This window comes from Heterodontus francisci, chromosome 27 (assembly GCF_036365525.1).
Source record: "Heterodontus francisci isolate sHetFra1 chromosome 27, sHetFra1.hap1, whole genome shotgun sequence".
Taxonomy (NCBI): domain Eukaryota; kingdom Metazoa; phylum Chordata; class Chondrichthyes; order Heterodontiformes; family Heterodontidae; genus Heterodontus; species Heterodontus francisci.
The window spans coordinates 28,680,357-28,700,697 of NC_090397.1; the positions used below are offsets into that span (position 1 = coordinate 28,680,357).

The 20,341-nt window shown below is 39.0% G+C and overlaps 1 protein-coding gene across 1 annotated transcript in view; it reads left to right on the top strand.

Annotated features, from left to right (window-relative positions):
* Positions 1 to 20,341, top strand: part of lamb1a (laminin, beta 1a) — a 98,841-nt gene that overhangs the window by 12,264 nt on the left and 66,236 nt on the right. The window contains exons 5-12 of the mRNA XM_068059037.1: positions 2,562 to 2,750; positions 2,990 to 3,053; positions 4,239 to 4,444; positions 5,962 to 6,082; positions 9,982 to 10,170; positions 11,041 to 11,220; positions 17,824 to 17,936; positions 19,666 to 19,745. Coding sequence (XP_067915138.1) covers positions 2,562 to 2,750; positions 2,990 to 3,053; positions 4,239 to 4,444; positions 5,962 to 6,082; positions 9,982 to 10,170; positions 11,041 to 11,220; positions 17,824 to 17,936; positions 19,666 to 19,745 — 1,142 coding nt within the window. The remainder of the gene's footprint in view (positions 1 to 2,561; positions 2,751 to 2,989; positions 3,054 to 4,238; positions 4,445 to 5,961; positions 6,083 to 9,981; positions 10,171 to 11,040; positions 11,221 to 17,823; positions 17,937 to 19,665; positions 19,746 to 20,341) is intronic.

Consider the following 20,341-nt stretch of genomic DNA (forward strand, 5'->3'; position numbering starts at 1 on the left):
GCCCTCCTTGATGAAGTGGTATGGCATAGTAATAAAAATTTAAGTTACTGGGACAAGAGTTGAGAATTACCTTCATTATTTCTGTGTTTCTAAATTTCTTTTCTTTTCCTTTTCTGTTTTGCAGTCTTCACCTTTTAGAAAATGTACAGTACGTTTAGCAGACTGAAGTGAGGGCTTGTTCACTAATAAGAGTTGAGAATAGTAGTGAGAATTCTAAATACATCAATTATTTGGGAGTCAATGGGATCTTTCTGAAGAAATGCAAGTATATTTGTAACCAGTGTTGACATAATAAGTTAGAACAAACCAGTATCCATTTAGCAAGAAAAAATACATTTTCTGCCATTTAATCTCTGAATTTTTGAGATTGTGTAGCTTTAATAATTCTTCTTTGAAGCCAAACTTGTTTTAAGATTGTAGCAGTTTATTTGTACAAGTAATATATCAATGAGGCAACCATTAATTTTTCACACTAGATTAGTCCGCCCTAAAAGCAAAAGTATTCTTTCTTCCCCCTTGTGTTGGCCGTGGCTCTCTTGGTAGCATTCTCACCTCTGAATCAGATGTTGTGAGTTCAAGTTCAGAGCCTTGAGCACACAAGTCTAAGCTGACATTCCAATGCAGTACTGTTGGAGGTGCCGTCTTTCAGATGAGATGTTAAATTGAGGCCCCATCTGCCCTGTCAAGTGGACGGAAAAGATCCCATGGTACTATTTCAAAGAAGAGCAATGGCGTTATCTGCGGTGTCCTGGCCAATATTTATCCCTTAATCAACATTACAAAAAACAGATTATCTGGGCATTATCACATTGCTGTTTGTGGGAGCTTCCTGTGTGCAAATTGGCTGACATATTTCCTACATTACAACAGTGATTACACTTCAAAAGTACTTCATTGGCTGTAAAGCACATTGGGACATCCTGAGGTTGTGAAAGGCACTATATAAATGCAAGTCTTTCTTTTGGAAAAAATGTTAGGTATGTGGTAATAAAAAGTTTGCCCCATGCGCAGGACTGTTTTTTTCTGATTGAGGCATTTTGATGATCAAGACATTCTTTAAATTATGACTCAACAGCAGTGTTCTTTTATTGGCTTCTAGTCCCAAGTAGGCTTCCAGTACCTTTTGGCACAAGTCACTCTCCAATACTTTACTCAAGTGGCCACTGTCATGCATCAACCTAGTCAGTGAGTGTCTGAAGGTTGTTTGCGGAATGGGGAGTAATTGCAGTCAGAGTCCAATCCTGCCCTCTTGATCCTGGCCATTGGCACTAGGTAACAACAATGAGTAGAATCCCTTGTTGATCAAATTTACCCAATCTTCCCTATCCCAGTGATATTGAGGCAAATTATAGCATCCCTACCATTTGAGAGGAGCTTACTCCACAGACAGGAATTGAACCAGGGACCTTCTTGGTCTGTATTGTACAATTACTTCTCACCTATACCACCGAATTATCGAGGACCTTACAATTTAGTAAAATTTGACAACCCTTCTTAATTGTGTTTCTCCCAATCTTTTCTTTCCCCAAAACACCTGGTGCTATAATAATTGCAAAAAGTATTAGGTATACCAGAGATGGATAGTTTCCTTGGTGACATACATTTACCTGGAAGAAGTAGTTTATGAAAAGACCCTAAAACAGCTTCCTGGATGCTACATTTTTGTAAGCTGTGTTTTTAATGCCATGAAAAATTATCTATGAACTGAATACTCTCTTGTGATGTTCTAAATAGATATGATGGAAATAAGCATATCTAATGTCTATTCATTAAGCTAACTTTGTGTGCTTTACAATCCTAGTACAAAATCTAAACAACACCACATTTAAAAAAAAAAGCTTAAGATGTACCCGTTCATTAAGTAAAATGATTAGATAGTATTGAGTTGAGCAAAATGGAAGCCTGATATTTCAAAACCACATACTTTTTCAGCAAAGAACAAAAATTTGGAATGGCTAGAAGGACCATAACATTCTTTAAATAACCGTGACTCTTTGGTCAGTGACATTTTTCATTTTAAAGCTGTTCGAGTTCTTCACATTGCCTTGCTGTCTTATTTCTAGGGGCGGAAAGGGATAAATTATGAGGACATGTTGCATAAATATGGCTTGTATTCCTTCCAGTTTAGAAGGTTGAGAGGTGATGGGAATTGGTGGGGAAATTACAGGACAAGAGGGCATTATCTTAAAATTGGAGCGTGGCCATTTAGAAGTAAAATCAGGAAGTAGTTTTTCACATAAAAGATAGTAGAAATATGAAATTCTCTCTCCAACAGGGTGTGGATGCCGGGCCAATTATAATTTTTAAAACAGATTGAGATAACTTTGTTGGATAAGGGTGTCAGGGAAATGGATCAAAGGTGGCTAAATCGATTTGGGATCAGCCATGATCTAATTGATTGGCTTAATAGGCTGGAATTGATTAGCTTAATAGGCTGGACGGGCTAAATGGCTGACTCCTGTCCCTATGTTTCATTGCCCTCCTGCAAATTATTGAAACACATTTGGCTGAATTAATGAGAATTCCATTTTTGAAAAGATAAAATGTGTCTTCCCCTCCAGACTTTTCGTCCAGCTGCTATGATGATAGAGCGATCTTCTGATTTTGGAGAGACCTGGCAGGTCTATAGGTATTACGCTTATGACTGTGAGTCATCCTTTCGGGGCATTTCAACAGGATCTCTGAAGAAAGTGGATGACATTATCTGTGACTCTCGGTACTCTGATATTGAACCTTCCACAGAAGGAGAGGTTTGTGACAAATGCTTGAAAATAGACAGAGCTGTTGTTTCTGTGTGGCTCAAAATAGTGAAAATCGAAGTAATAAAATGCAATTTAAAGTAGTATGTTCATTCAAAATATTTCAATCCAAGACACTTACCATGACCTAGATATAAGTGTTATCATGGCTCATGAATTAACCAAGCTTGTCTAATGTTCATGCATTGTCACTTAAGCTATCTTGTAAAATTTATCTTGTCTGTCTTTAGGTTATCTATCGAGTGTTGGATCCAGCCTTTAGAATTGAAGATCCTTATAGCCGAAGAATACAAAGTAATTGTTACTTCTAGATTTGTTCATACCACCACAGTATAATTTATTAAAATAAAAACTAAGCATTTCTGTAAACTTCACATTTTTCTTTCTGATTGCTGTCAACTATTTACGCAGCGGCACAATGATTTAATCTTCTTACTGCCAATACTAACTGAATAAATGGATTTGTATTAATCATAGTTTCCTGTCTGACCCGCATGCTTCCTGTTGACTTGACTATAACCTGGTTGCTGTAAAGTGTAGGATGTTCCTCTTCAGGATGTTGCTTTTGGCAGAGGACTGGAAAATGTTGATTTTTTTTTTAAAGCTCTTAACTTCCAGCTTTTGTTCAATTTCATCTTGCTGTTATGTTCCTGATGAAACAGCAATAATATTCTGGTCAAAAGGGCAGAGAGAATGGAGAGAAGGACAAGAATTATACTTTTTTTTGCCAACAAAGCATTTTTTCCCTCACTGAATTTGACATAAATTGAGATTTGAATGTTGGAGTCTTTAACAAAAATGGACAACAGGTCCACCAGATTTATATACAATTGGTATATTCCTAATCAATGAGAGATCTCTAAGTCAGATTCAGAAACTGGTAGGTAAGGGGCTACGTCTGCTCTACTGAAGCTGAATTTTTATTTGTACAACAGTTTCCCTCTGTTTTTGATCTGCATGGCTTGTGACATTCAGGAGGAAACCTACCATACTGTTTGCATCTGAATTGCTTTTACAGCTGAAATAGATTTCATCTGATTTGAATGCCAATCTTGCATTCTGTTTGTATTTTAAATACTGTAAAAGATGCTCACTCATACTATTGGAAAAGATATTTAGCAATCTGATGGCAGTATCTTTTGCATTAAATTTGCTGGAATTTCTGATACTGCATTCAGATTGACTGAGCAGAGAAGCTATTTCAATTTCAGAACCTTTCATTGAGTTGTCATAAATATGTCACTTAAGGCAGTTTTCAGGAGTTTTAAAGTTGACATTTGAAGACCTGCTTTTTTGTTTCTAATTAACCTTGCAATGCAGTGGAATTGAGTAAGTAATTAAAAGTAAATAATTAAAAGAGTAGAAACATTAAGTTTTGAATGTGTGTTTGAGAAAATTAACCATTTTATTGTTTTCTGAGTTACTCCATCTGATCTTTATGGAAGGATTTTAATTTAATTGCGTCGTTTCATTTTGAAGATATGCTGAAGATCACAAACCTGAGGATAAAGTTCACCAAGCTCCATACTCTTGGTGACAATTTATTAGACTCACGAATGGAAATCAAAGAAAAATATTACTATGCTATCTATGATATGGTAGTTCGGGGCAACTGTTTCTGCTATGGACATGCCAGTGAGTGCGCTCCTGTTCATGATTCTGATGACCAAGATGTGGACGGGAAGGTGAGTACAATACAAAAGTGATTTGCATTCACTTTGCCCTTCTTGAAGTAAAGAAAACATGTATTTTTAGCTTTTGTGTTGAGCTGTTATTAAATACTTTTCACTGCAATGGCTTCTATGTTCATCATTACAGCAATAAAAGATATATTTGCAGTGTTGAACTTGAACTGACAAGTACAAAATGTGGAAAGTTGCAAACTTTGTTTCAAGTCTTGAATTGAGAATGTGGGCACTCCACAGTGAAGTTTGATGGTGCTTCCATCTGTGCCTAATTGAACCCAGATGAAAAGTTCCCCTGACCTGGCTGTGCCATTTCCTGTTCCGAGGCTCGAGAGAAAACGGAGTTTGAGATCATGAACTCTCAGTAGCTCCGGCAGTTTTTCAGTTTCCTGCTACAGTGGTCATATTGCAGCCTGGAAATGTTTAGTTCTCACAAGGCATATTGTACTTATTTTATGAATAACCACTTTTAATTCTATTTTTTCTTTCCCTTTCCTGGGTTACACCCCAGCTGCAAGATAGAAGTGGCAACTGACCTGCTTTGAGTTCTTCACTAATAGTCTGAGCTAACTGATAGGATGTATGTAAGAGTGGTCTAGGGAAAAGTTGCCTCTCGTTTCCCTCTTGGTGCCTCTGATTCCTGTTTCCCAGCTGTTTTGAGACTGAGATCATTAATTCAGTGGTGCAGGATGTTTGTGTCCCACAGCTGCTGTATGCTGTGTCACCATAATATTTGAAAACCCTTTGCTGATGGGAGATTGTGTAAAATTTAATCTGTGCAGACATTTGTCTGGGTGTTTTGATATGACTGACTGAGGTGCTCTACTAAATATACAATGATTCAGTTTTCAGGCAAAAGGATCGATGGAAGTGTAGAAATGCTTAATACTCAACTTCAATCAACCTAAGGCACTACATACCCCCTCTTTCCCCCCCCCCCCCCCACCTCCACTGTTTCATTGCAGATGAAGCAGAAAAATAATTTAGTACATTTTAGAAATTGGCATGGGGAAAAAATGGTGAATTTACTACCTCCTTGCCAAATAGTCCTCTGGTGTACAGTTGATTAATGGTCTCCCAGATCATACAAATGCATACTATTCCTAATACATTAAAATTTACTTCTTCAATCCGCAGAGAATAATTTTGTTCCAGGAAGAATTGGGCCTAACTTTGTACCCTGCAGTGTACACACAAATGTGTGAACATATACAAGGGTTAGGAATTTGATTTTTGGATTAAATAGAGAACAAGTAATTTAGTAATTGTGACTCTCTCAACTTGGAGAGCTGCAAGAATTTTGATGTGTTTGTCACTCAAGCTTTTACAGTGTATATCACAATTGCATTTTTTTAGAACCTTAATGATTGTTATAAATATTATTAGGATCATAGTAAACTTGTATTAAAATCAAAGTAAATGTGAAAGCAATATTGACAACTTTTCTGTGGTGCAAAACATCATTAAAATAACAGTTTATCAGGCAGTCAAATAAGTTTTGAAGAATTGTTTTCCAGGTACATGGTCGCTGTGTATGTCGACATAACACCAAAGGTTTAAACTGTGAGCTGTGTCAGGATTTCCACCATGATGCGGCTTGGAAACCTGCTGAAGGACGCAACAGCAATGCATGCCAAAGTGAGTTTCAAGTCATGGGAACATAGAAAATAGGAGCAGGAGTAGGCCATTCGGTCCTTCGAGCCTGCTCTGCCATTCATTATGATCATGGCTGATCATCCAACTCAGTAACCTGTTCCCGCTTTCGCCCCATATTCTTTGATCCCTTTAAACCCAAGAGCTATATCTACCTCCTTCTTGAAAACAAACAATGTTTTGGCCTCAACTGCTTTCTATGGTAGCGAATCCACAGGTTCACCACTCTCGGGGTGAAGAAATTTCTCCTCATCTCAGTCCTGAATGGTTTACCCCGTATCCTTAGACTATGACCCCTGGTTGTGGACTCCCCCACCATTGGGAACATCCTTCCTACATTTACCCTGTCAAGTCCTGTTAGAATTTTATAGGTTTCTATGAGATCCCCCCTCACTCTTCTGAACTCCAGCGAATATAATCCTAACCGACTCAATCTCTCCTCAAAGGTCAGTCCCGCCATTCCAGGAATCAGTCTGGTAAACCTTCGCTGCACTCCCTCTATAGCGTGAACATCCTTCTTCAGATAAGGAGACCAAAACGGCACACAATATTCCAGGTGTGGCCTCACCAAGGCCCTGTATAATTGCAGCAAGACTTCCCTGCGCCTGTACTCGAATCCTCTCGCTATGAAGGCCAACATACCATTTGCCTTTTTTACCACCTGTTGCACCTGCATGCTTACCTTCAGCGACTGGTGTACGAGAACACCCAGGTCTCGTTGCATATTCCCCTCTCTCAGTTTATAGCTGTTCAGATAATCTGCCTTCCTGTTTTTGCTACCAAAGTGGATAACCTCACATTTATCCACATTATACTGCATCTGTCATGCATTTGCCCACTCACTCAACTTGTCCAAATCACCCTGAAGCCTCTTTGCATCCTCCTCACAACTCCCCCTCCCACCCAGTTTTGTGTCATCTGCAAATTTGAAGATATTAAATTTAGTTCCCTCATCAAAGTTATTAATATATATTGTGACTAGCTAGGGTCCTAGCACTAATCCCTGCGGTCCCCTCTAGTCACTGCCTGCCATTCAGAAAAAGACCCATTTATCCCTACTCTTTGTTTCCTGTCTGCCAACCAATTTTCTATCCATCGCAATACACTACCCCCAATCCCATGCACTTTAATTTTACACACTAATTTCTTATGTGGGTCTTTGTCTAAAGCCTTCTGAAAGTCCAAATAAACCACATCTACTGGCTCCCCCTCATCAACTCTACTAGTAACAACCTCGAAGAATTCTAGTAGATTTGTCAAGCATGATTTCCCTTTCGTAAATCCATGCTGACTCTGTCTGATTCTACTACTGTTCTCCAAGTGCTCTGCTATAAAATCTTTGATCATGGACTCAAAAATTTTCCCCACTACCGATGTCAGGCTGACTGGTCTATAATTCCCTGCTTTCTCTCTGCCTTCCTTTTTAAATAGTGGGGTTACATTAGCTACCGTCCAATCTGTATGAACTGTTCCAGAGTTTATAGAATCTTGGAAGATGACCGCCAATGCATCCACTATTTCTAGGGCCACTTCCTTAAGTACTGTGGGATGCATACCATCAGGCCCTGGGGATTTATCGACCTTCAATCCCATCAATTTCCCCAACACCATTTCTCTACAAATACTGATTTCCTTCAGTTCTTCTCTCTCACTAAACCCTGCGTTCCCCAACATTTCTGGTGTGATATTTGTGTCCTCCTTTGTGAAGACAGAGCCAAAGTATGCATTTAGTTGGTCAGCCATTTCTTTGTTCCCCATAATAAATTCCCCTGTTTCTGACTGTAAGGAACCTACATTTGTCTTCACACACCTATAGAAACTTTTACAGTCAGTTTTTATGTTCCCCGCAAGCTTGCTCTCGTACTCTATTTTCCCCTTCTTAAACAATCCCTTAGTCAAAATATTTAAAATGTGATGATAAATGCTTTCCTTTTTTTACTTGCTGTCTACATGCACCCGACATTTGTAGCTTTCTTTATCTTTAAAATAAAAAATGGACACGATTTCCCAAAAGCTCAAAGTTTATCCATTGAGTACAGACCAAAAAGGCCTTTGGTTCAATTTGTACTGAGTTCACCAACCTAAGCTAAAGTGACAGTAGGGTTGGTTATAATCAACTATCATACCCATAGGTTACTGAGTGAAGAAGCAAACATGCTTCCTGTTGTGGTTCCGACTTTCTTCCCAACTATTAATGCTCACAGAAAATTCAGAATCCATAGGCAGACAGAACCATATCCCTTAAGGTGCATAACATGAACACATGTGCATCTCATGAATGAGTGCAATATGTCATACGATTGATCTTTTTATCATGATATTTCACACTGGATGTTGAATGGTTGCCCAGCTTTATTTCTGTGCACTCTGAAAGAAAATATCACACTGTCGGATCTTTTTACTGGTTTCCTACTGATAAAACAAGTAGTCAACTTTTTGTCACAAGATTTACAAATACAGAGAAGTAAAAGCAATACTGTAAATTATGCTTGACTTATGCAATACTTGAAACTATCTTGAATGTAGAGTGTTCAAACATAAGTCCTTTCATTAAAGTCTCAATTAAAACGTTATCACTGTGATATAGATACTCTTCCACTATTATGTGGAAACCAGGAGATTGCAGAATAGGGAAATCTTAGCAGCATTTATACCACTCCCAAGTAAATAGACTTTTGATATCCAAATCAAAGCAATTCTCTCACATAGGCATGTAACATGTTATTTATCAGTTACCTTTTAGGTGGATAGCACATGCTTTGGTTGATAGGTTGCTTTTGACACCTGACACTTCGAGTCAAGTAGATTGCCTAAAATAATAGCTATAAGACTGCAAGCTCACAAGCAATAACATCAATAACAACATGTAATAACAATAAATGTGAGAAAGATGCTCATTGATTTGTAAACTTGGGCAATTAGCCAGCCACATTATTCACCCACCCATCCCCTTGGAAACATGTAGTTATCTCTCAAATGGAGTGCATTGTCTCACATTTCTCAAAGATGATCAAATTGTTTCAGATAACAGCTAAAAGGGTTTTCAAGTTTATAATATAATTGCCTCTAAAATTTTCTATGAATAGGATGAGATTTTGCAGTTTTGAAGCAAAATGGCACAATGTTTTGTTGTATATTATTCTTGCTCCCAATCGCTATCCAGCAACCACTGCTCTTGCTGTCATATATCTTACTGACATTCAGTATTGAGGCTCGCAAATGAAAAATGGCTACTTGGATGACATATCAGAGCACGGTCAGTGCTTCTTGTAATAGTACCCCATCAGGGAAATGGAAATTATTAATAAATACTATATAGGCAACAAAGTTATATTTTCTGGGGGGGGGGTGGGGCAAGAATGTTCACCTATCTTTGCAGTTGGAAAGTTCGCAAATGTTGAAGGTTATTCAATCCTTTTGATCTCATTTTTCCACAATAACATCCCTACACTGTATGAGTTGCACAATATGGTTGTTAAATAACTTCAGTGGCCTGGCCACTCATCCTCTGTAAAAAAAAAACCTCTCTTCCTCTGATTTTACTATGAAAGAGCACTGAAATCTAGTACTGCCTTGACATTAAATAGTGCCTTTAATGTAGCAAAATGTTCCCGTTCGTGTTATCAGACAAAAACATTTTTTCACTCACTTGCAAACCTGCAGGTGCTGGTAAGCTATATGTAGCTGGAATGTAACACCCTTCTTCAGAAAGTCTGCTTACACTGATTAGCTGCCAGAGACCAGCACTTGGATGGGTGGGACCATTTATCCTTTACCTGTGCATTGGATTTTAGTCTGTTTTAACGTGTATGATTCGAATTCATACCTTTTTACTGCTAACATTGGATATGTTAAATTTGTGTTTTCTCTATTTTAAATTTCAGGGTGTAACTGCAATGGACATGCTGATAAATGTCACTTCGACATGGCTGTGTATATAGCATCTAGTAATGTCAGTGGTGGTGTTTGTGATGGCTGTCGGAATAATACAATGGGACAGCACTGTGAACAATGCAAGCCTTTCTACTACCAGCATCCAGATCGAAATATTCGTGCCAGTGACGTATGTGAACGTAAGTACTGTTATTTGATACACCAAGATCTGTGAAAGAAGTGAATGACACTGATCTGTTTGATACTTTTTTTTGAGGGAACTTCAAGAGTTTGAAATGGAGCATGAGCTTCAATGTGGTTCTTTTCTTCGTGCAGCATTCTTGACAAACTCTGTTATTTTACACCAAAATTTGAATTGTCCAATAATTCGAATTAAATGATCTTGGGGAGAGACAGTGGCATAATGGTAATGTCACTAAACTAGTAATCCAAAAGCCGAGGCTAATTCCCTGAGGGTACGGGTTCAAATTGCACCACGGCAGCTGTTTGAATTTAAATTCAATTTATTAATAAAAATCTAGAATTGAAAGTGAGTCTCAAGTTTCACGGCACCATTACTATCATTAATTGTTGTAAAAACCCATCTGGTTCTCTAATGTCTTTTTTGGGAAGGAGATCTGCCGTCCTTACCTGGTCTGGTCTACATGTGACTCCAGACCCGCAGCAATGTGGTTGACTCTTAATTGCCCACTCAAATGGACTAACAAGCCATTCAGTTTTCAAGGGCAATTAGGGAGGGGCAACAAATGCTGGTCTTGCCAGCAACACCTATATCCCATGAAAGAATTGAAAAAAAAAATAAGAGTAGACTATGTACAAAAATAATCTTTCAATATGATATGCCAAAATAAATTCAGATTTCATTGTAATTAGACAATTTATAGTTTGAAATGTAAAATTGAACCAAGGGTAATTAAAAGTTTATATGTTGTCTTTAACTCAAATTCAATCTTGCAAACAAGGTTTAAAAAAAATCTATATTTCAAGCAGGCAAGTGAACAAATTGGCAGCGTTTAATGTATAATTACTTCAATCTCCTGTTAATGCAGATTGTAATTGTGACCCTGCTGGATCATTAAATGGTGGAATCTGTGACGGTCACACTGACTTAACAGCTAATCTCATTGCGGGACAGTGCCGCTGTAAGCTAAACGTTGAGGGTGAGCGCTGTGATCTGTGCAAAGAAGGTTTCTTTGGACTAAGTGCAGATGATCCAATGGGATGTCAGTGTAAGTGGATGGCTTTTTCTTTTTAAATTGATGTACTTTTTTTTATTTCTTTGTGTACTTTAGTTTGCATATTCTAATTTTTAATCATTCTTCTCCCCTGCACTGAATTCCACTATTACAGAAATCTGCTTACAAGTACTATAGTTTCACCTCAATAATAGTGTTTCAGTGCAGGATTGTGTTTGTATGAAAAATGGATCTACATAGAACTGTCTGTTCATCAATTTTTTAAAAATTGAAAAATTAAGCATTTTAATTGGATTTTCAACAAACTAAGTCAAACTTTTACCAGCAGAAATCTAATATAACTTCAGTGGCTGCTCAGCGGACACTGGGTTGCTTTACAAAACATGACCCTTATGGCATGAGACATTTTAGCACAAACGATGCATATATCTCAAAATAAATATTTTTAAAGCAAAAAGGTACAGATACTGGAAATCAGGGGGGTGGGGGGGATGCTCGCCAGGTTGTTGTATGATCGTTTTAAAAGTGATGTCCCTTTAAGAACTCAGTATGCTAATGTGCTAAGTACCAGGATGATGTTACGACCAGGTGAAGAAGGGGACTAGGGCTTTTCCTGATTTGGCCGTTACAGGGTTTTACTTTTAAAACAGTGTTTTTAGCTTCCCCTCAGTGAGTCCTTGCTCACTGCTCACTAATTGTGATTGCAAAGAAATCTACCAGACAGGTTTTCTCAGATTTAAACAAGAAAGGTGTAAGTTTATTCACTTTAAAACTCTAACTCAGTTAAAACTACTAAAAATATGCAACGCGACCACGCTGCATGCATATGTGACAAACACAGGCAAATAGAGACAGAGGAGAAAGAATTAAAGTGGGGGGGAAGGTTTGAAGTAGTAGATGGAAATTCAGTTACTGGTTTTGAGTTGGATGTAAAGTCTTTGGTTGAAGTTAAGTCTTGCGGTTCTCGTTGGGACCCAGTGCACACTTTCAAACTTGTTTCGCTGGTCTTCAGTCTTGAGGATGAAGTTACATGTGTGGGTCCCTGGAATTTTGCATGAGAGAGAGAGGTGCTCTCTTCTTGAAGTTCAATTGCAGTGTCTTCCTTTCTGTGTCAGGCACAATTCAAAAAGCCCCAGTTGGCCAGCAGGTTATTCTTTGTTTGGAGCTGCCTTGCCTGCGAGATTTGTAGATTCCTCCAAGCTTACCAAACACTCTAAGGAGGGGGGTGGGGGGGGATGTGGAATGCTGGCTTTTATACATTCAATGACTCTCAATGTCTCTTTATCATCGCTATTGACAAAACCCATCTGGCTAATTGAATCAGGGACTCCCATTGTCTTTCCATGTAGCTGTCTTTTAGAATGCAGATGTGCAGCCATGTTTTCAGTTACTGTTTTGTGGTCTTTTTAAACAAGTTTGTTCAATGTCCGGTAACAGTTCAAAAATAATGTTCCATATGACGAAATTAATATGTTTTATTTTGGCAGGAGTGGTTTCCGTCACAATGTAGTCATGGGACTAGAAGCAATAATCACTGCACTGTAACGCCCTAGGGGCGGCACAGTGGCGCAGTGGTTAGCACCGCAGCCTCACAGCTCCAGGGACCCGGGTTCGATTCTGGGTACTGATTGTGCGGAGTTTGCAAGTTCTCCCTGTGACCGCGTGGGTTTTCGCCGGGTGCTCTGGATTCCTCCCACAGCCAAAGACTTGCAGGTGATAGGTAAATTGGTCATTGTAAATTGCCCCTAGTGTAGGTAGGTGGCAGGCAAAATGGAATTAATGTAGGGTTAGTATAAATGGGTGGTTGTTGGTCGGCACAGACTCGGTGGGCCGAAGGGCCTGTTTCAGTGCTGTATCTCTAAATAAAATAAAAATAAAGGTCCTGTATATAATTTGCTCTGTATTGTATGTACTAGTTTAGCTGTTAATAAACCTCCTAGAGATCTTCAAGGAACTGGAATCCACATACCTCATTGTGTTGCTCAAGAAAGCAATGAAACTCATGATATGCTGACAGCGGTGGTGAAAAGGCAAGATATAAGCTTGAACACCACAGGTAAAACAGCAAACAAAATTTAAAAGAAGCACAGAAAACAGAAGAGAGAATTTGAAGAAACAAGTGAAGAAACTTTAAAACAAGTACCTGAAAAGAATGAAAGATATATACCTTAGAAGGCTGAGAAAAGCTCCATAGGAAGGAACCTGGCTGAAAAGCAAGCGATCGGGTGAGTCATTATGCCGACGATCGAGAAATACCAGTTTTAAAAAACCTTTTGAAGAGTTAAAAAAAAATTCATTTTCTAAAGGCTCCTTGTGAGCAAGAGGTAAAAAAGGGGAAACCCTGAAAAGTGCATGAACTGAGAAAAAGAAAACAATGTCCGATAGTGAAGTGGAAAAAAAGCGCTTAGGAAACCACGAACACAGCAGAGTCTCCAATAATGCAGCCACAGCTGTGAGAGAAAAAAACCCATTAAACCAGTTAAGCATGAACAAGGTAAATAAACTCTAGCAAAAAAAAAACAACTGGAACTATCAAACAGCTCTGTGAATTCCAGTAAGCAACTGTGTAAACATTTCAGAAAAGTGCTGAAAGAGAAATAAACAAACATAGAACACTCTCAAGCACCTGTTACACTATTCTATCAAGCTAGCCTGAAAAAAGAATTTCTTAAAGGGGGAACAGCGCAGAGTTAATACAAGTTTAAAACAAATTTTAAGCCACAGATAGAAAAGCCATAACAAGTACAGCGCTGAAGGCATACAGCTGAATAAACTTAAATATAGAGCAGAAAGCAAAAGAACAGGAGAAGGATGGATATCAAATTTCCCAGCATGAATTGGTAAGGTATTCTATCTGAGTTCAAATTTTTTAAACAAAGAATGCAGTTATGCTTCATCGACCAAGTGGTGCAGAACCAGAGAAGCAAGCTGTGAAAATACTGATAGCAGTTGGAAATGAGGGGTCATTAATCAATACCTCTGGCTTATCTGAAAAGGAACAGAAAAATCCTGCAAAGATAAGGAAAGTGCTAGAAAATCAGCTTCGGGTAAGAGTGAATTTTAGAATTCATCACCTGGAATTGATATCGGACAGGCAGCAGCCACAGGAATCAATAGATCAATTCATCAGTAACTGGCAACAAATGTGATTTTCAGAAATTGAGCTGTTGGAGCAAATAATGGAGCTGATAAGTGTCTCAACACCTATTGAAGCATTTCAAAAAGACCTCTTGGGGAAAAAGAAAGGTCACAACATTGACGTGTTGCTAGAAAATGGCAGGAACTACGAAGCCATTGTAGCTGGACAACAGCATCTGCAAGCACTCATTGCAGCCAACAGTATCGGCACGGTAACCAGGTCACAAAAGAGCAAGCAAGCAAGCTGTGTGGTTTGTCCCATTCACCACAAAGTTGTCCTGTATTTCAAGATCTGTGCAAGGTGTGGGGTGCAAAAGGACACTGGGTCCACCTATGCAAGAAATCTGGCTCCAAAGATGCAGCCAGAAGTCACAATAGGACACAAACTAACAGAAGACAGGCACAGCAGCAAGGAGAGCACAAGAGATCTGCGTAAAAGCAAGTCGATACACCAAGTCCATAGTGAAATAGACCTGAGACAAGACTCAGTGGAGCAATTCTCAGCCAGAAGACGATCAGGCGTTTCACATTGTCAACCTGATGCATTGTGTTGATGAAGTCAACCAGCTGGAAGCTTTTGCTACTATTGGGATCATGTGCCCAAAGAAAGTTGGCAAACACACACTCAGGACTAAGATTGACACCAGAGCTAGTGCAAATATCCTACTAGTCTGAATCCTCAAGGATATGTAACGGGGTCTTTGGAAATTAATGATATAACCGACAACTGCAAAGTTAACTGCATACAATGGGTCACCCATCCCTTGCAGTGGTATACTAACAATGCAATGCAGCTATGGCAAGTTGGCATGGAAATCACAAATATTTTACCTGGTGGACACGAGCGGACCAGCTGTGGCAGGACTACCAGCGTGTGAGGACCTCAACATTGTGAGTGCCCACAAGATCACCAAGGTACGCATTACAGCAGAAGAGACCAAGGGTACCCACATTGATTCAGTCCAGGACCTACAACAAGTGTACCCGGACAGATTCGACGCCATAGGAGATTTCAAAGGCGATGCCATGTTGCACCTCAGAGAGGATGCACTCCCTGTGTCCAGCCCCCTGATGTCTGGGATTGAGACACAGTTCTTCCAGGATATCAGTGGTTCTGGTTTGGAGATGCTACACCAAGGGAATGAGGATCCAAATTCAGATGGTAAAGGTTATTTGTCAACAGGCAGTGTTTCTTCATGCTCCAGTGACTCAAGAAGTGATTAATGTTGTAACCATTGAGAAGCAAAGGGTGGCAGTGGAGAGCATTGTCAAGGAGAAATCTCCAAAAACCGGACCCCGTTCGCAAACTGTGGCCAGCATCAAATGGTGCAGTCTGGAAATCCAGCAGCAGCACAACTATGCTGCGCCCTCACCTCTGCTCTGTAGAGAACCCCCAGCACCAAAACAAGCCAGAACAGACAGATACCTCCATGAGGCTGAGTACACCTTCCCCCAACAAGTCCTTGACCTTGAGCCCCAGGTCTTCAGATGCAGAAGATGAAGAGAGGTGAAGAACACGCAATGTCCTGAAGAGGCAGAGGAGGAATGAGTTGAAGCATTGTCTTGGCTCTTTGAGATGAGATGCTGGAACTTTCCAAGAATGACCAGGCCTCAAAAGTGGTGATCCTGAGAAAAGCAACAGAATATGTTAGCAGGCTGAAGGCAGAGCAACAGAAACTGAATGCAGAGAGGGAGAAACTTCAGAAAAAGAAGCAACAGCTTATTCGCAAATTCTCCAAGATGCAGGAGACACTGCTTGAAATACAAGGGAGAATGAAGATGATACATGACCGACATGCAGTTACGGAGCAGCAGGACAACATTGAACACTTTGACAGCATGTCTGCAAACCAAAAACAGCCAAGGGTGAAATCCAAATCCCCAGAAGGTTATACTGTAACTGCATCTGGAGGAGTTGTCAAACCACTGAAATGATATATGGACTCTTAAACTTCTGTACTTATAAATTTCACAGTTCCTATCTTTATACTTGTAAATTTTATAATCCCTATCCCTGTATAAATAATTTTTATATTATCCAATTTTGTGTGTTTTTACTTGTAGCATACGAGACTTATCTTTGGAAAGAAAGGGGATGTTGTATGATCGCTTTGAGTGATGACCCTTTAGGAATTCAGTATGCTAATGAGCTAAGTACCAAGATGTAGTCATGACTAGAAGCCATAGTCACTCTGCACATTAATACCCTGGACACAGGTTCTGTATATAATTTGCTTTACTGTACGTACTAGGTTAGCTGTTAATAAGCCTTCTACAGATCTTCAAGGAACTGAAATCCACGTACCTCATTGTGTTGCTTAAGATAACACAAAGAAACTCATGACACAGGTCAGTCAACATGAATGGACAGGACAGAGCAATTTAATGTTTTAAAGTTAGCTTACAAGAAGAGAAATAGCCCAAATGTTTCATGCCAAAAAAACACATTTGTACTAATTAAGCAATAACTGATTTTCAACCCCTTTTTAGTTTACTTTAAGTTATACAGATATCCTTCTCATGCTTTGTTAATGACTTCCAGATCCACTTATCAGGAATTTTCTCAGCATTTTCCAGATGTTGAGTTTACTTCCCCTTTTTGTCTTTTATATTTTCTTGTGAAAGTTAGTAAGGAAAATGAAAGAGGATCATGGTGGCAGAGAGAATAGATAGAGCAGTAATAAGCTTTAGTGAAATGAAATTAGTTTTCTGGCCTGGGAAACACCTTTTGACGATTTGCTGGGGGTGGCAGTGGGGGGAGTTGGTGGTGGGTGCAGGTGGCTATGTTTATCAGAATTTTCAATTTCAGCTGAAAATGACTGCAAAGCCAGTGTTGAACCTGTGGTATCTGTTCAAGGTCATAGGTAGGAAGCTCAAAAACTATTTTCAGGTTCAGCCTTGATTTGACTATTACTAGTGATCCATGAGTGCCAAGCAGGTGCTTCATTCATTTTACTGGGTTCTACACAGACCGGGCTGGCAGGTATGGGTTGGGGTGGAGGAGGGACAGGGGAAGATTTCTGAGAGACACAAAGAAGTGTGAATGTTGTCCCTGGCCCCTTAAAAATCTTAAACATTAAAAACAGCTTGCCTTTGCTCGAGCAGCCTCCAATAGCTTCTTTAGGATTAGGCTGCTCAACACTCAGTACAGCTGGAGCAAGCATGTATGGCACATGCTCAGCTCATCTGTACCTTAAAATTGTCATCAAAGCCCTACAACCAATGTAGAATATTTATTGAAACAACCTTCTGCCTGCTTTGGACAGGAGTAGTCGGCACCCACTTAAAGACCTGCCTGAAAATTTGAATTAGATGTCTACCTGATTTTCCTGTGTCTGGCACTTATTCTTCTGGTGAGACAGAGGCAGGTAGCTGTTGAAATTCTCATCACCCCGCCACCCCCAGACCAATAATTACTTTAAATATTTCTAAATCACTGACTTTTGTTCCAAAATGGAGAATGTTGCTGAGGCTTTATTTTTTTGTTTGGTCACTTAGCGTGTACCTGTAACCATTTGGGAACTCACCCAGGAGGAGCTCCATGTGATGATGTAACAGGAAATTGCTTCTGTAAACGTCTGGTGATGGGAAGGAACTGTGATCAGTGTCTGGTAAGGAAACTGCAGAACAGAAATGGAAAACACTGCAAAAAAAAAATGTTCAAGTTTTCTATGAACTGAACATAACTATAAAATCTTTCCAAGAGTACACAAATGGCTTTATCATCTGGAGAAATAGTATCTGTTTAGAATAGCATCAAAATTGCTGAGCAAGATTTGAAAGCTGAACCCAGTTGTGTTTGAGCTCAGCTATTATGATTGGTAGTTATTACAATTTTTGCTTTCTCCTTTTTCATTTTGTAAATACCCAGATCACAAGCTATTTTCTGGATGAGAGGATGGGCATAAAACCTATTCCCAGACCTCTGAATCACAGCTATTGACACATTTAAAACTACTAGTGTGTAGAATTTTTTTCCCCTGTGTTTTAGCTTTCACTTTTCTTGTTTGGCTATTCCAAGGGGAAAAAATGGTCTAACGTAGGCTGTGAAGGGATAGGGCATCAAGTGTTTTGTATTTTTTTTTGCCTGATACAAGAGCAATTGCAAGGAATACTAAAAATGATTTGTTAACTGTTTACAGTATGAATATTACTAAGGCCCACCAAATGCTGCCACTATCTGCTTAACAATGGAGTCTAGTGTCTTGACAACTGAGCTGGTATTTGCTCCTAAATTTGAAGAATCCACTACTTTTCCTCACCCCCCCCCCCCCCCCCCAATTTAAAGCATATTGCATAAGGCCTAATGTTAGAAACTGCATTTGAAGAAATGCAATTTAATATTCCCTCTTCAGTAACAAAAGTAAATACTCTTGGTGCACATCAAATCTAGTAGGAACTGTTTGCTTCCAGTTATCCCCAATGGAGCAGAGCAATAGACATGATGGTGTGAATGCTAAGTATCCATACCCCATTATGTTTTTGTTCTCTTTCACTCTATAAACATTTTTTTGCCACTAGCACTTCTGTAGGTGAGCCCTCACTCCCTGTGTCCTTAGCAAGCAAAAGCTATCTGGGTAGATCAATCAGAGAATCTTTTTTCGTAATCCACAAAGGCCTCGACCAGATTTTCCAATTTTGACCAGCCAGGCTGAGAAGTACTTTCCAGAAAATGGCTAAGATAACCAAACTTAAACTAGGTGCCAATGTTTATTTAAAAATTAACAAATCAAATAGGAGGATGAAATTTGAATGAGTGAATCAGATGTCAAATCAGACACCTGAGGGGGACCAGATGAGTTAAATCTGTAACCTTGGTATCAAAGTAAAATGGGACATGTTTTCTGTGAGTGAACGCATCATCCTCTCCCAGCACTATGTGTGTGTAATCCAGAACATGAAATAGAACTGTGCCCCAGTGACTTTCCCAGTTTTGATCAACTTATTTGTATATAAGACCTGACTTATATTGACACAATATGAAAGACTTTGCCAAAGATTGATATTCAGCAATGCTGATTAAAACATTATGCTCTTTTTAAAAAAAAAATTGAGATTCCACAACCATACTTTAGGTTTATCAAACATAGCATGGTGATTTGTAGATGGCTTGAAATGGCTCTTCTAGCTTGTTTCTGATCTTTTCTGTTCATATAAGTGATACTTATTTTAATTTACAATGTGATTTTTATAAAGAACTGTTCTAATGTATTGCACTTCAGTGAATTGATTACAGGGTTCTACCACATGAGTTTACAGCAGGCATAATGAGTTTCTCTTCATAAAGGGTTGAATGTGGTCATGTGATATTGAAACTATAATTGTTTTATTGTTTTACAGCCTCAACACTGGGGACTAAGCAATGATCTGGATGGGTGTCGCCCTTGTGACTGTGACCAGGGGGGGTCGAACAACAATGAGTAAGGCTGGCTTCTTAATCATTTACTGTGCTGAAACAAAGTTCACAGTTAATTAGTAATCATTTGAACACTCAAATGTTATAACAATTGGAACAAAAGGAGGCAGACAACTCAATTCAGCAGTGAGTTGCTTCAAAAAATAGCTTATTTGTCTCTTGCTATCTCCTTATCCTGGTTGAACTGTAGCTAAAAGAATGCTTCCAAATTTTGTTCTTATTCCAATAATTACTTGTGACAAGTGTCAATCAGTTTATAAGCCTCAGTTCACTCTTACAATAAATAATTATTTTTCTTTGTTGCCCTTTCAGTCCTGCTCCCAAATTCCTCCTCTTGTCTATCTGATTCTGGAGGTGATGACTGACTCCTGCTGTTGTAGTTCTTTGCCTATCATCAGCTTCTGATACAAAAAATGGTCATTGAATGAAGTACATGAGCCTATCAAGTAAATGTCAGGCAATTTGTGTCAGTGTATGCATTATAAAGTTTTTTTTGTTTAATAGTAACATAAGTGTTAGCTTTTTAAGAAAAAAAGCTGTTTTGTTTTAATGCTGCCAGTGAAGTGTCTGATGGAAAAACTTCAGAATTGGGCATGTAAA